The sequence below is a fragment of the Castanea sativa genome, chromosome 6 (genome assembly GCF_040712315.1).
Source record: "Castanea sativa cultivar Marrone di Chiusa Pesio chromosome 6, ASM4071231v1".
In the NCBI taxonomy this organism is placed as follows: domain Eukaryota; kingdom Viridiplantae; phylum Streptophyta; class Magnoliopsida; order Fagales; family Fagaceae; genus Castanea; species Castanea sativa.
Window position 1 is genome coordinate 1,212,907 of NC_134018.1, and position 14,649 is coordinate 1,227,555.

Here is a 14,649-nt window from a genome sequence, read left to right on the forward strand (position 1 = left end):
TCCAGTTTGCACTAGTTCCAACATTTGCATATCATTTTCTATCAAACAAAATATCATATATAACGAAATTGCGAAGAGAAAAACATATTTTCAAAACATGTTAAGAAAAGAAAAAACATATTTTTAGAATGAACCTTTAGAAGTCGCCTTTTCGAAAGGTTCATACTACTTTAAATTTTTTAAGTTGAAAGTGGTAGAATTTTTATTCAAACTATTATTATAATTTCTTTTACAATGGGAAGAAGACATGATGGCAATCTTTTTTCTTTTTTGATTGAAGACATTTCGGCAATCTTGAATCCACACTGAATTAATGGTCACGTTAATAGTTACAAATTGGAAATTAGGGGTTTCTTTCTTTGGTCCGGACCAAGATGGAAACTTCCCTTGCCGAGATTCATGCATGGCGTAACTTCTAGTCAAAGTTTTTATTTAACTTTTTGAACCCCACTCCAATTCAATTCAAATTTTTGTTTATGACGTATCAGAAATTTTGGTCAATATGAAGGCTATGATGGACCTTTCCATTCTGCTTTATTATCAATTATGGATAAGTTAAGATACATAATTACATATAGCCAAAATAAATAAATTGAAAAAAAAAAAACTTTCTAAGCCTTCATTAGCCTTTGTATAGAAAGAATTAAATGTCCAAATATATTTTTGGCTTCTAGAATTTGATTTAAGGTCAATTGTTGCTCCAAAATTTTAGAAGGTACAATTTGGTTTTTTTTTTTAATATTAAAAAAAATCACTTTCACTATTTTTCATTTAATTTTATGTTAAATCACCTTTTAACTTTAAGAAAGTTATTTAACAGATGGTAGTACTTGGTTGGTAGGAATTTTAAATTTTCAGAGACTATAAGGGCATGTTTGGTATACTGATTGTAGATTATATCAGGAATAGTAATTTTTATTACTAAAAATAGAAGACATTGTAATGAAATAACTATTACTATCTATAAATTTGGTTGTTACATATGGAAAACTAATAAAAGATGAAGTATAAGGAAAATTTATATTTTTGAAATATATTAATTTTAAAACTTATTATATGCACTAAGGAATAACTATTACATTAATTTTAAAAAGGAATAACTATTTTTCAATTTAAAGAATAATTATTCCTATGTAATAACTATCCATGTGATAAAGATGCAACCAAATGACCGAATTGCTATTGCACATAAATAACTATTCCATTACAGGAACTATTACAGCATACCAAACATACCCAAATTGTTTGTCACTTCTTAAAAAGGCGAAACCAAAATGGATTAAATTTCAAAAACAAAAAATTTATTTTACCCAAAATAATAAAAATAAAGGAAACAAAAAATACTTTTAATTTGTTAATCTATTCAATATTCAAACAATGTAAAAGTATGTTTAAATGAGTTAATCTCATCTAAAAAAATCAGGTTTGTTAAACTTTAGTTTTAATGGAAAACGATAGATTAGTTTTTTGATTAATTAATTAATTAAAAAAAAATAACAACTCTTAGTAGTAATTGAAAATAGAATCTATGTAATAATCTGAGCAACTGTCATTTATGTCATCCGCAATGAAGCCAACCTCAGTGCAATATCTCTTTGTTGATTTGATTTGAGATATATCTCAAATCAAATCAACAAAGAGATATATATGAACATATAGCACTTGAGCATTCCAACAAAAAAACTAGTGGGTAGAATAGAATAACTTGACAAGCCTCCAATGTGAAGATTTTGATCTTTATTTGTAACGCTAAAAGAGATCAAAGCCAAAAGCACCATTAGTCGAGCCAGTCCACACTAAACTATCTTCAGGTCATGGTTTCAAATGGTGGGAAGACCTGGTCTCGCTTACAATATCAAAATTGCAAACTTGGTTTCATTGGTCTATAAGCTCTATCACTTACACAAGTAATCTTCATAGAGAAACTGAGGTGGGGACATTTATAAAGCCTGTCTGTATGTTGCTGGAGATGGTCCATGTCTTGACAAATCCACACCTTATCCCCTTTACCAATTCGCCATCTTGAGTGAGTCGTGACCCATTCCTAATAATGTCCCTAGCTTTGGGCAATGCTATGCTAGGGGCATATGAGGAGTATGGTAGGACCCTAGCCTCCAAGACTGACCAATTTGAAAAATATTTGGATTTAAAAACACAAAAAAATGGAGTTTGGGTTTTTCATAAGTCTTTACCCTTGCTTGGCTACCCTCACATCTGGTTAAACACATATTATTTCAGAAAAATTATAGGATTAAAACTTATATCACGCTCATTTTCACAATTATTTGATGTATCTGATTATAAGTAGTTGAGAAAAAGATGTGGGTTCATGCAAAACTAACAAATAATTGTGAAAATGTGTATGAAATAGATTATGGTTCTAGAATAATTCTATTAGAAAATTCCAGCTCATTTATTGAATTCTGTTCTTATTTCCTTTGCTTCCACAAAAATTTATCCGTTATGCCATTAAACTCTGAACATAACCCATTTGGAAAACGAAAATAGCTCAATACACATGTTGGTATAGCTTGTGCCACAACTTTTATAAAAATTTCTCATCCCGCTTGAGATAGTAATCTCTCCTTCCAACCATTTATCATTTTTCCAAAATCCTAAACTTAATTTCATCAAAAGCTTTATTTTTGCTCCTCCCAATCATTGGAGGCAAGGCAACCTGAAATATTTTCTCTGAAGGGTCTAACTATCTTAAGTCTAATGCTCCCATAACACGCCTTATGTCTCTCTGTATATCAAGAGGCATTCATGCTAAAAAAACATGATGGTCTCTTCACAATTTGGTTTTTGCCCCCAACGCTTTTTTCATATGTAGTGAGAGTGTTTGTGAGAAGTGAGAACATAAACCTCCTCTAAGGTAGCTATGCAAAGAGACCTTTAGCACACATAAGCAAAAAAGGTAAGGAGGCAAAAGATCTCCTTACCAAAATCCTCTTTATGATTGGATCAATCTTGTTTGAGAGCCATTGAAGAAGCAAAGCATGTCATGACAATATCCATCCACTTTTGCTCAAACCTCATTTTTTAGCATTACAAGCTTCAAATAAGACCATTCCACCACTCATAGCCTTGAGCATGAGCTTGACTACTGCCAATTTTGATGTATTTTTCCTTAGCGCTTATTTTCAATGTAATGCAATGACTACTGCCAATTTTTTGCGCTTATTTTGGTTGTCTGAGATAATACAAGAAAGAATTCTTTTAAGTCTGCTTGCCAAACATTTTGGACACTATCTCAAACATTACAACACTTTAACACTATTTTAGTTTTCATTATAAAATTTAGTTATACCTTAATAAGTTGCTTTCTAAACTAAAAACATAAACAATGTTTTAAACTCTTGCAACGGTAAAATTTCAGAAACATGATGTCAATAAAAATTACAATAAATTTAGTTAACCCAAAAATCAAAATAATAATAGAGATTAAATTCAATAAAGATGTGGTGTAAAATCCAAGTTTTACCCTTCCAATCCCAACATGTCATATCATCATATTACATATTAAATGATAGGCACAATCATACTCAATCAATTCTAATACTCATTTGAAAATCTAACTTAACTATGAATTTATTGAAATATTATTATGTGTGATATGATATATTAAGTTTTACGTAAAAAATTGATATGACAATTTTTTATTAGATGATGTAAAACTCATGTTTTACACCCCATCCTTATCAAATTCAGACTTATAATAATAATAATGTAACACTCATATATCTTCATTGTTCAACACATTTAAAATAAGTTGTGAAAAGCCAAGCTTAGTAACGTAAGCTTGTAACCAAGTTGGGGCATTAAAATGGTTAGATGTATGCCGAGATTGCCTAGATGGGATGTGGTTTATATGTTGATTTGTCCAATATGGAGTCTAATATTCAACATGCCCCTTGCCCTTGGGTTAAGGGGCACCCCCACCCACAATGGATGGGTAGCCCACACATCTCAAAAAAAAAAAAAGTTGTAAAAATAGTGGGTTCCAATTAGCTCAATTGGTAAAATCTCTGATGGTTGTCTAAGAGATCTGGGGTTCAATCCCCGCCTATACCAAAAACTGATTGGTGTCTTGGTCTGATGATAAAGAACTATCATTAAGAGCGGACGCCATATGTTGAAACTCTCTTAAAAAAAAGTGAAAATAGATTCCAATTAGTTTGATTATATAAAAACTTTTGTCATAGAATAGATTCGAATTGAGGCAATTAGTATTTTGAACTTTAATAATAAAGAACAATAATCATTAAGCAAGCATAGTTTTATTTTCTTTAGAGAGTTTTTTTTAAGCGAGCATAGTTAAATTTATCGTATCATATCAATAAAATAAAATAAATAAGTGATGCAAAATTTAAGTGGTGTCCTAATAAGTAATCGCCAATGTTTTGCACAATCACTCTCGTGCGGTCAAAATTCGGTCAAAGTCTCAACTTGGGTTGGCTAAGGGAACCGAGCTAAAAGCTCGAGCATCGACATTGGCTTGTGGACTCGAGACAAGGATAATACAATATATATTATACAGCTTAAATAATTGTTTCCTTCCTTTTTTCTTTTTTTTTTTGACATCCAAATGATAATTGTTTCCTTTTTTTTGAAGGATTCCAATTCGTTAAGTAGGGGGTCACTTTCATAAAAAAAAAGGAAAAAAAAAGTAGGGGTCACAATTAGTGGGTCCTTAATTATTTATTTATTAAGTTCATAAAATATATGGTGTGAATTGCTATTAAGTGGATTTCTAGCCCTTTAAAAGGGAATTGTAATAAGTGGGTATGACTTGCCTTGTCAAATTAATGATAATGACCTCCCATTTCAAGTCTATAATTATAGCTCAATTTTCATGTCAACTGTTGATAGGTCCCTCCATTTCAGTTCAATAATTTTTAGCCGAATCTAAAATTAATTGTTAGGTTGAATTCTTGCAAATGAGTTTGAGCTTCAATGTTAGTTAATGCTCCAAAAAAGTTGGGCTCGGCCTCAATTTTATTTTCCACCCCAGTAAATTGCACGCAATTGATTGCTAGAGAAAACTGCAATCAATATTGAATTTTCTATTCAGAAAACAGAGTCAATAAAGACTTTCCTAATCCTCCTTTTTCCAAAGGAATTTTATTGTTTTGAAAAAACTGAAACAGGTTCCTCAACTTTATTATATTGATTACATAAGATATTACCAAATTATTACCTTATCTCATCCTTTCTCTATGTGTGCGTGTTTTTCAAAAAAAAAGAAAAAAAAGAAAGATATTACCAAACTTAAACCAAACCATAATAACTAATTTCTAAGCTGACTTATACAATGTTTTTCTTTCTTTTTAGAGACAACTTTTCAATTAATTCATTGACCAATTAGATCAAAGTCAAAATTTAGATACAGAAATTAGATGTTACTTTTTAGGTTCTTCTTTTAAGATTTAGCCAAGTGGTTATATTTAACTAAACTTTCACTTTCATCCTAGGAGAAAAAAGTCATGAACTCTAAACCTTGTCTTAATCCATAAGTAGTTTAATCCCTAAAAAAACTAAAAATCACTAAAAGCTTTAAAAAAAATTTAAAATGATCACTTTGTGAAGTAATAAAATCTGTCCAGTCGCTTTTTTACAATAAATATTAGAGATATTATAGTGGTTTTACAAACCAGGCATTTTAATACCATCAAATCCAATGCCAATGACAGCCAAATTCCTCATCAATCAACCAAACATTTTCCACAAGAAGCTACGCATAATTGAGTACGCATCCTTGATTCCTTATCATGAAAAGGATAGGACCAAGGTTGAGAATTAATGTTGTTATTCGCCAAACAATACTGACTAGTATTCCTTCGCAAACAATTTTGTACTACAAACAAGGCACCCGGAAAACAAAAGGAACAGAGGTTGAGAATAATACAATTGTCTATCCAATATATAATAGTTATTATTAACTGTCCCTGCGCAGAAAATTTAGTACCAAAACTTGACCCCTACAATTACAAACAATTCGCCATCAAACTAAAAGGACCAAAGTTAATTGAGATTGGGTCTGTTTATATACTGCTTATTTTGTTAAAAATTAAAAACTTATTGCTAAAAACACTGTAGCAAAATAATTTTTATACTATGAATGGTGCTGTGGGATCCACGACTGACTTGCTTATGCGCGTTTTTTGAAGTTTGGCTGGGTTGTGAACAGTGCTGTGGACCCAACCAAAAAATGCAAAACACCTAATAATTTCTAGGCAATTGCGCACTATATTCACCAAAAAACAGCAATTTTTTTTCCATACGCAAACAATTTTGTTTCTTTTTCATTTGTAAATCCTGTAATATGTCGTTCCAGAGACATCCTAAACTTTAGGATCATCCTTTTTTGATGTGTTCGTTAATTCAAGTCAGAAAAATCTAATATTTAATTTTAAAAAGGGGAAATTGAAATAACTAAAAAGAAGAAAAATCTATTTGATGTGTTCGTGAGTTCAAGTCAGAAGGGGAATAGAATAGTTGAGTTAGATCCAAAGTTATGGACTGATGCATATATGCCACCACCAGAATAATTGTTCAGCACTTGTTTGGATTGAGAGGCTTGCTTGGGTTATAAGCCACTTATCCTTTTTCAGTCTTCACAATTCATTTTTAGAAAAGGAAATAGAGAAGAAAAAGGGGTTTCAGTGCCTTATTTAATTAAGAGGGGGTTGTTATGTAACCATTTTCTTCTCATCTTTTCTTGCAGACAACTTCACAGTTTTGTCCTTTCCTAAGGCACATGAGGATTCAGTTTCCGGAACATTAGGATGCCGTTTGGTAACCTTATTCTAGTAATATTGTTTGTATTTTTTGGAAATACGTGTGGATAAAAAAGTGTGTAGAAACATGTGTAATATTGTTTAAAAACTGAAAAATGCTGCTTATAATGTCATACCAAACAGCCCCTAGATTCCTAGGATTTAAGATCTCAATCTTGTAATCGTAACGATCGCATGGATGAGTCATAGTGGAGGCACTTCATGCTTCCTGTTCGTTTCATTTTTCCATGTGTTTATTTTAGGCAGATGACTCTCCTCTGCTCTCACCTTGTATTTTTCACATACATTCAGGAAAAATGTTTTTTGTGTGTGTGTGTGTGTGTGTGTGTGGGTAAAGGGTTGGTTTTAATTTGCATTTATAACCCCTCTCTACATAGATCTATAACCTTTTCTTTTTAATAAAACAATCAGATTATGAGTCTCATTGAAGTGATTGAATTAGATTACTGTTTTTGATACTCCATTAGCAATGTGAATCATTTGGATAGATAAGAATAATAAAACCATTGTAGGAGCAGGGCTCTAGTAACTTCACCCAAAAGTCTTTAGTTCTAAGAAGTTTGTATGGTTAAATGGGAATTCTAATCAAGACGAAGTATTCTTCTGTTGTAAAATTCATTGTTCGTTTAAATTTAAGTTGTAATTTTGTAGTTGTTGTTCTAGTATACTTGTGCGCTAGAATAATTGTCTTAAGACCAATAAAAATGATATTTTAATTTACTGCTCGTAATATACACAAATACTTAATAAAATTTATAAAAAAATTATAAATATACATATATAAAAGGTATATTCATTATAAATTTTGAATATATTCAACTAATGACTAATTTATTTATCACTTATATAATAATATTTAATAATCTAACTAAATAAATCAAACTAGCATGTGTTTATAACATACACATTCAAATTACTTAAATTCAAAAGTGATAATATATTACAAATGACCCAAAAATAATAATTTATTTTCCTCATATTGCCTAATCAACCTCATCTAAGTCAATTTTATCATCATGTTTATAATTTTGCAAACTTATTTCTTCATTAAAATTTTCTTCATCATCATTCGTCATCAACATTTACTATCTTTTCTTGTTCTTTTTATTTTAATAATTTTTTTATAAAATTTTTCTGGCATTCTAGTTTCTTGAATTTATAACAATAATGATAAAAATAAAAGATTTCTATTGTCAATTAATATTTTATTCATAGTATATAAAATAAATTTGTAAATATTAAAGTGAAGAGTAAGTGTGTACCGTGTAGTCCAATTGTAGGAGAGAGAGGAAAAAAAACTTATAAATATGTTATTTTAGTAGGCTAAATTAATTAAACTAATAATTTTATGTTAAAAACAAGTCTAACAACTTGTTAGATTTAAATAAAAGTACAAATTTTAACAAAAAATCTCATTTTAAAGTATTTGTTATCGTATGATTTTACGATACGATTCATACAACACGCACACTGTATCGTACGATTCATACAATACGCACACTGTATCGTACAATTCATAAATACTTATGATACGTCGATATAATACGAAACTTTTTACACACGATACGATACATATCGTATGATATGTATCTAGTATCATACAATACTAACTACTATGAAGCTTATCAATGCTAGTTTGAAATAAGGGCGTGGCAATGGATGAAATTATCTATTTCATGCTACTTTTTTTTATTTATTTATTTATTTATAGTTCTATAACATATTACTGTTAATATATATTTTAGCTATATAGTGTTATTTATAAATTCAATTTATGTGATTTTAGTCAAATAAATCAAGATTAAATCATATATGTTCATAAAAAGATTAAATTATATATCATACTTAATACCTTTTTCCGTGCATCGCATGGATTAGCAACTAGTATGCTATGTATTACAAAGATTGGCCTGATGATAAAAAAATATTATCAGGAGCAGATACCATATAATATATTACTTTGCTTGTCCAAATCATACAATATATTATAAATTTGGAAAATTATATTTTAAATCTCATATTTGAAGGGTTGTAACAAATTAAATCATGTAGTTTAGAAAATAACAAATTAAATCCTAAATCTTATGAAATTTGCAAATTAAACCTCGATTCATTTAAGTAAAACTATATTGTGTTTGAAGTTTAACATAATTTCATGAGTTATTTTTTTACATTTTTCAATCTCATGGTTTAATATTTTACTTTTGAATTTATAGGTTTTAATTTATAACTTTTTAAAACATCAAGGTCTAATATGTTGCTTTTGATACTATGGAATTTAATCCATTACTTTTTAAAATCATAAGGTTTAATTTGTTGCCTCTAAAACTAGAGGGTTTGATTTTTTTGAACCCTTACACCATAGGATTTAAAGTAAAATATTAGGTAAAAGTTGTGTTATACTTGCCGTGGCCTCTCATCTTATTTAATTATTTTTTAATGTCATGAAGTGCACTATAAAAATATTAAAAATTGTATAACGTAATTTTTGTTTGATACAATATAAAATTTCTACCCTAGCCCAATTTAAATATATATGTGTGTGAAACTTCCTTCTAAAGACTTAAACTTCGGCCCTTGTCTTCCACACTCCACAAGCATTTATACTGGTGGAGTGACCACCACACCAAGGATGCGCGGTGGTAATTTTATTTTTATCGTGGGAGACATTAAACTTATTAAATATTATCATAGTTTATTTAATTGAAACCCTGTTATAAGGGTTCATATTTATTATATTTTAGGTTTTTTTTTTGGCTATGTAATTTGAAGAAATTTTAAAAAAGGATTCATTACTCATTATTCAAGCTGAATTATATTATTAAAATATTTTCTTAATTTACATATAATTTTTACTTAATCCATGCATCACATGAATATAATATTAGTGTGTATATGTATACAATTTTTGTTTTTGGGTTACATAGTTAAGATGAATATTTTTATTGGTTATACCTTAAAATTCTAATTATTTGTGTGTGTGTGTATATATATAATCAAATATCATTTAAAAATAGTTTTCTATAAAACTTCCCCTTTGCACGCACATGTTAGTTTCTAATTTTTGACCAGTTTCATATACACAGCATTTTAATATTTGTTTATTGAAGTGCACTTTTTTTCCCAAATGACTCTATTTTTTACATCTACAAAAGAATAAAAATAAAATATAAATTACAAATTACAAAAACCTTTAAATTGGAGAGATCTATATGTGAATAATGATGTGATTTTTTGTGTGTACACCTTAAAATTCAATGTGTACTTATAATAACAAAATTGAAAATACAAAAAACCGGTTTGGAGAAACATCAATATCACTTGGGCCTGTTGTTGTGAGTGAATGGGTAAATGTCACTTGGGTCCATCGGTTTGGAGAAACATCAATATCACTTGGGCCTGTTGTTGTGAGTGAATGGGTAAATGTCACTTGGGTCCATTGGTGACGACGCCACTTTTATTGCCGCATGAGTTTGAGCTTATTGCCGTATGAGTTTGAGCTTCAGTGTTAATTTAAAATGGATTCAAAAAATTATTAAATACTTCATGAATGTTATAAATGCGTACTTTTCTCTTTCGTATAAATTATGAGTCTCACTATAAATTTAATTAATAAAACCTATAATTATGTGAAAATAAAAAATACACATTTATAATACTTCTTTAAAATTACCTAATAATTTACCGCTCGGCCTCAATTTTCTTTTTACCCCATATTGCAACGCATGCCCTTGATTAGGGGTGGCAATTCGTGTTCGCATGTCGGGTTCGTGTTGTGTCAAGTCATGAGTATTCGACTACATAGGTCAACACTAACCCGACCTGTTTATTAAACGGGTCAAGATTTTTCAACCCTAACACGACCCATTTATTAAACGGGTCAGTCGTGTCGACCTGTTTATCAGATTTTATCAAAATGAAAAATAAAAATTAATGAAAAAACAAACAAATAAATATTTTTAATATAAAATTCAGAACTAACGAGTAACTGCATCACAAATAATCATTCAAAATTAAAACATATCCCAATATCACAAATAATTAATCACAATATGTCAAAGAAAATAAATCACAACAACTAATAAGTTTATATACCTAGAGTTTGAAGGGTATATTGGTAAAATATCATTTAATTAAACGGGTCAGACGGGTCAAACAGGTTCTATGTGTTCAACACTAACCCAACCCATTTATTAAACGGGTTAGTCGTGTCAACCCGAATATGACACGAACCCGTTAAGCCTCAACCCATAACCTGCTAATTTCGTGTCGTGTCGTGTCGGATTCGCGGGTCGTGTCAAATTTTGCCACCCCTACCCTTGATTGCCAGAAAAAACTGCAATCAATATGAATTTTCTATTTAGAAAACAGAGTCAATAAAGACTTTCCTAATCCTCCTTTTTCCGAAGGAATTTATTGTTTTGAAAAAACTCAAACCTGCTCCTGAACTTTATTATATTGATTATATAAGATATGACCGAATTTTTTTTTTTTTTTTGAGAGAGTTTCAACCTATGGTATCTCTTATACAACCATAAGATACTTTACCAGTTGAGCTAACTAGAACCCATAGATTTGACCGAATTTAAATACAGCTTATTAGGTATTTTAATTTCAATTCTTTAATTAATTCAACCATAGTAACTTAATTTCTAAGTTTACTTTTACAATGCCTTTAGATTCTCCAAAGACGACTTTTCAATTGCGTTGATTGTAACTTTTACAATGTTTTTGAATTCTCCAAAGGACAAAACTTAGGTAACCTAAGTCTTGCTCTTCTTCAAAAAGACAATTTTTCAATTACCTTGTTCGTTGAAGGATTAAATCAAGGGCAAAACATATCCGTTTGAGAACAATTTATTTGGCAAAAACTGAAATTTTTTTGTTGAAATAGCTTATTTAGCTGAGACTAAAAAGTTTTTGCTAAAAGTACGATAAATTAAGCTAAAAATCAGTTGAAATAGTACAGTATAACTCATAAATAGTACTAAAAAGTAAAACAAGACTTATAAATAATAGCAAAAATAAGCTAAATAGTAAAAGAAATTGCCCAAAATAAGCTATCTAAATGCAGCCAGAGTACTCAAGTTCTATTCCTTTGATAGAGTACTTAAGCTGTATCTTATGTTCCCTTGTATAAGAAAAAAAAAAAAGCCAAAAGCCATGACCTCTAAACCTTAACAATAAGCAGTTTTAATCCCTAAAAAAAATTGAAAATATTTACTTTTAATCACTAAAAACTAAAATAAATAAGTAACTTAAAATGATCACTTTGCGAAGTAATATAATTTGTCCAGTCGGTTTTTTACAATAAATATTAGAGATACTCTAGTGGGTTACTTAAGCCAACTAAGTCACAGAAAATAAGCTATATCAAACTAAAGCTTAACATGAATAAAGATAGATGCACAGACAGATATTGCATTAAACCACAAATAGAATACATCGAAGCAGGCTCCTAGTAAACAAAATTCATCAAACTTCAAATACATGTAGAACCCTTTGCAGCACAACACATTTTATTTTCATTATCATATCTACTATAATTAAGAAAGCATCAACATTCCTTCATACACCTACATAAAAGCAAGCACATACAAGCATAGAACACACAACAAGCTAGCATTAATAGGCAAAGATATATATTATATTGATTCCTATCATTATATGGATAATTTTCATGCAAATAACCAGTCCAATCCTTCCCTCTCTCCCTAACAGTACTTCCTTCTCCAACTCCCACGTCTCTTCTGCCCTTAACTTGGTGAAAAACCCATTCAAGTATGGATAAACCACTCATTGCCATGAGTGCAGCCACAGAGAACCCAGCCACAGCTCCCGCAAGCACAAGGCCAGCAAAGAAGATTATAGGACTGAAGAGCAGCAACAGAGGTGTGCTAACAAGTAAGATTGCCATTGATGCTATGAAACTCAACCCCATCGTGCTCAAAAGTGGTCCTCCTATGGCTTGACTCCCATGTACATGTCGTTGGTGTTCATGTCCACTAATAAAGATCTCTCGATTCTCAGCCATTTTAATGGTTCTAGAGCTCCTTCTATGGTGTGATGTGTTTTGTTTTGATTGTGTAATTGTGTTGGTGTTATATATGAACATGGTGGCGGAGCTTGAGTACGTGTTTAATAGGTGTCAAGGTTGAATCTTATGTGGCAGTTTCTGATTAGTGTTAATGTAGGCTGTGACACGTACCTATATATAGTTTGAAACGACACCGAATGAATAAGCAATAGTGATTCTACTTTTTATAAATAAGACGGTAATCCATTGATGCTAACTTGTCACGGATCAATTATCATGCATTGCAAAACATTTAGTTGGCCCTGAACTAAATTAGTAATCTTAAAATTTTGCCTCTTCCTAGAGGCTCTAGCTTTTTCGATTTGGGCATGACTGTCATGATAATACAAGCTATCTATAACAGTTAAGCTAATAAGTAGCATTGTTAGTAATCTCACTGAATTACCCAACAATGGCTGATTATTATGAGATATTTGTGTTAAATAGCTTAGGTTTTTAGATCAGATAGATGCTTCTTTAATTATTTTAGTTTCATTTGGTTATTGATTTAAGAATTTGTTTGCTATGGAGGAGAGGAAGATGCATCAATAGCAATATGTATAGCTCAAATGTTCTATTCCCAACCGATTATTTGTTTTTTTTGATGTCTTTGATGTTACAACCTGTTGTGTAATAGTCTGGGTTGCTCAATAAATAAATTCTTTATGAGTATTAGTACTACTGATTAAGGTAATAATATATCATAGAAAACAGTTTTAAGGGTATTCATCTAGAATCTAATTGTTGGTTCTTGTGGTCTTGCTCTCAGTACGTAACAATGAATTCATCAACTATCCCCTACACACTTATTATCTATTTATTTATGATGTTTGTTTAAAATTGAAAATACGTGTTTTTTTTTATAGTCAGAAACTGATGCATCTACGAGTACTATGGCAATGTTGCCACCACCAAGAACAGGAACACTCCTAGCAAATCAGTTAGAGCCACCCCACATTACTCATTTGATGCTTTCAACTTATCATCTATTCATTTATGATATTTGTTTAAGACTGAAAATACGGTGTTCATTTTCAGGCAAAAACTTATGCATCTGCAGGGAGGACTATGCAATGTTGCCACCTCCAAATACAGGAAGACTCCTAACAAATCAGTTGGAGCCACTCCCAGATTGCTTATTTGATGGTTCCTTGTATACTACCAGCCCAGTACGTACCAACTATCCTTCCACACACTTAATTATCTATTTATTTATGCTATTTGTTCGGTTATTAATATCTAATTTGTTATTCTATTTAATTTAATTAGAATAAATTCATTGTAATTATTGGATCTACTGTTTAAGATGCTAATATAATGTAGAAAAAGATCATTTGAACTTATATGTGATCATTTTTATTTTTCAGGCACAATTTGGCCCTAATTTAATGATGCCAAGAGACTAGCCCGGTCAACCAGGTCCCCAACCTGGTCAACCAGGTCCTGCCCAAGTTCTTCACTATCCACATTATTATGACTCCCGCAACATCCCTTATCCACCCCCCAAATGATGCTTCAAGGACTAAGATGGTATAAGATTAGTACATTTTACAAGCAGCTTATTTATCGCATTTTTTTAATTGAATTTGTAGTATCTATGGCACGATTTTATTTGGTATTGTCTATTTCAAATTCTAATACTGGAATGATTTTATTTGGTATTATTAAATTTAAATTCTAATACTTTGAAGTTTTTTTGCTTGTGTGGTATAATTTGTAATATCAACCCCATGGATTATGACTTGTCCAAAAAAATTGACAAAACAAGGCTAG

At 30.4% G+C, this 14,649-nt stretch overlaps 1 protein-coding gene across 1 annotated transcript; it reads right to left on the minus strand.

Moving 5' to 3' along the window:
• Nucleotides 1–12,368: 12,368 nt before the first annotated feature.
• Nucleotides 12,369–12,834, minus strand: LOC142638491 (oleosin 20.3 kDa-like). Its single transcript, XM_075812516.1, has 2 exons — nt 12,492–12,834; nt 12,369–12,376 (listed from the first exon to the last, which is right to left on the minus strand). Exons 1-2 carry the CDS (start codon nt 12,832–12,834, stop codon nt 12,369–12,371), a joined length of 351 nt encoding a protein of 116 aa, XP_075668631.1.
• Between the last annotated feature and the right edge of the window lie 1,815 nt (nt 12,835–14,649).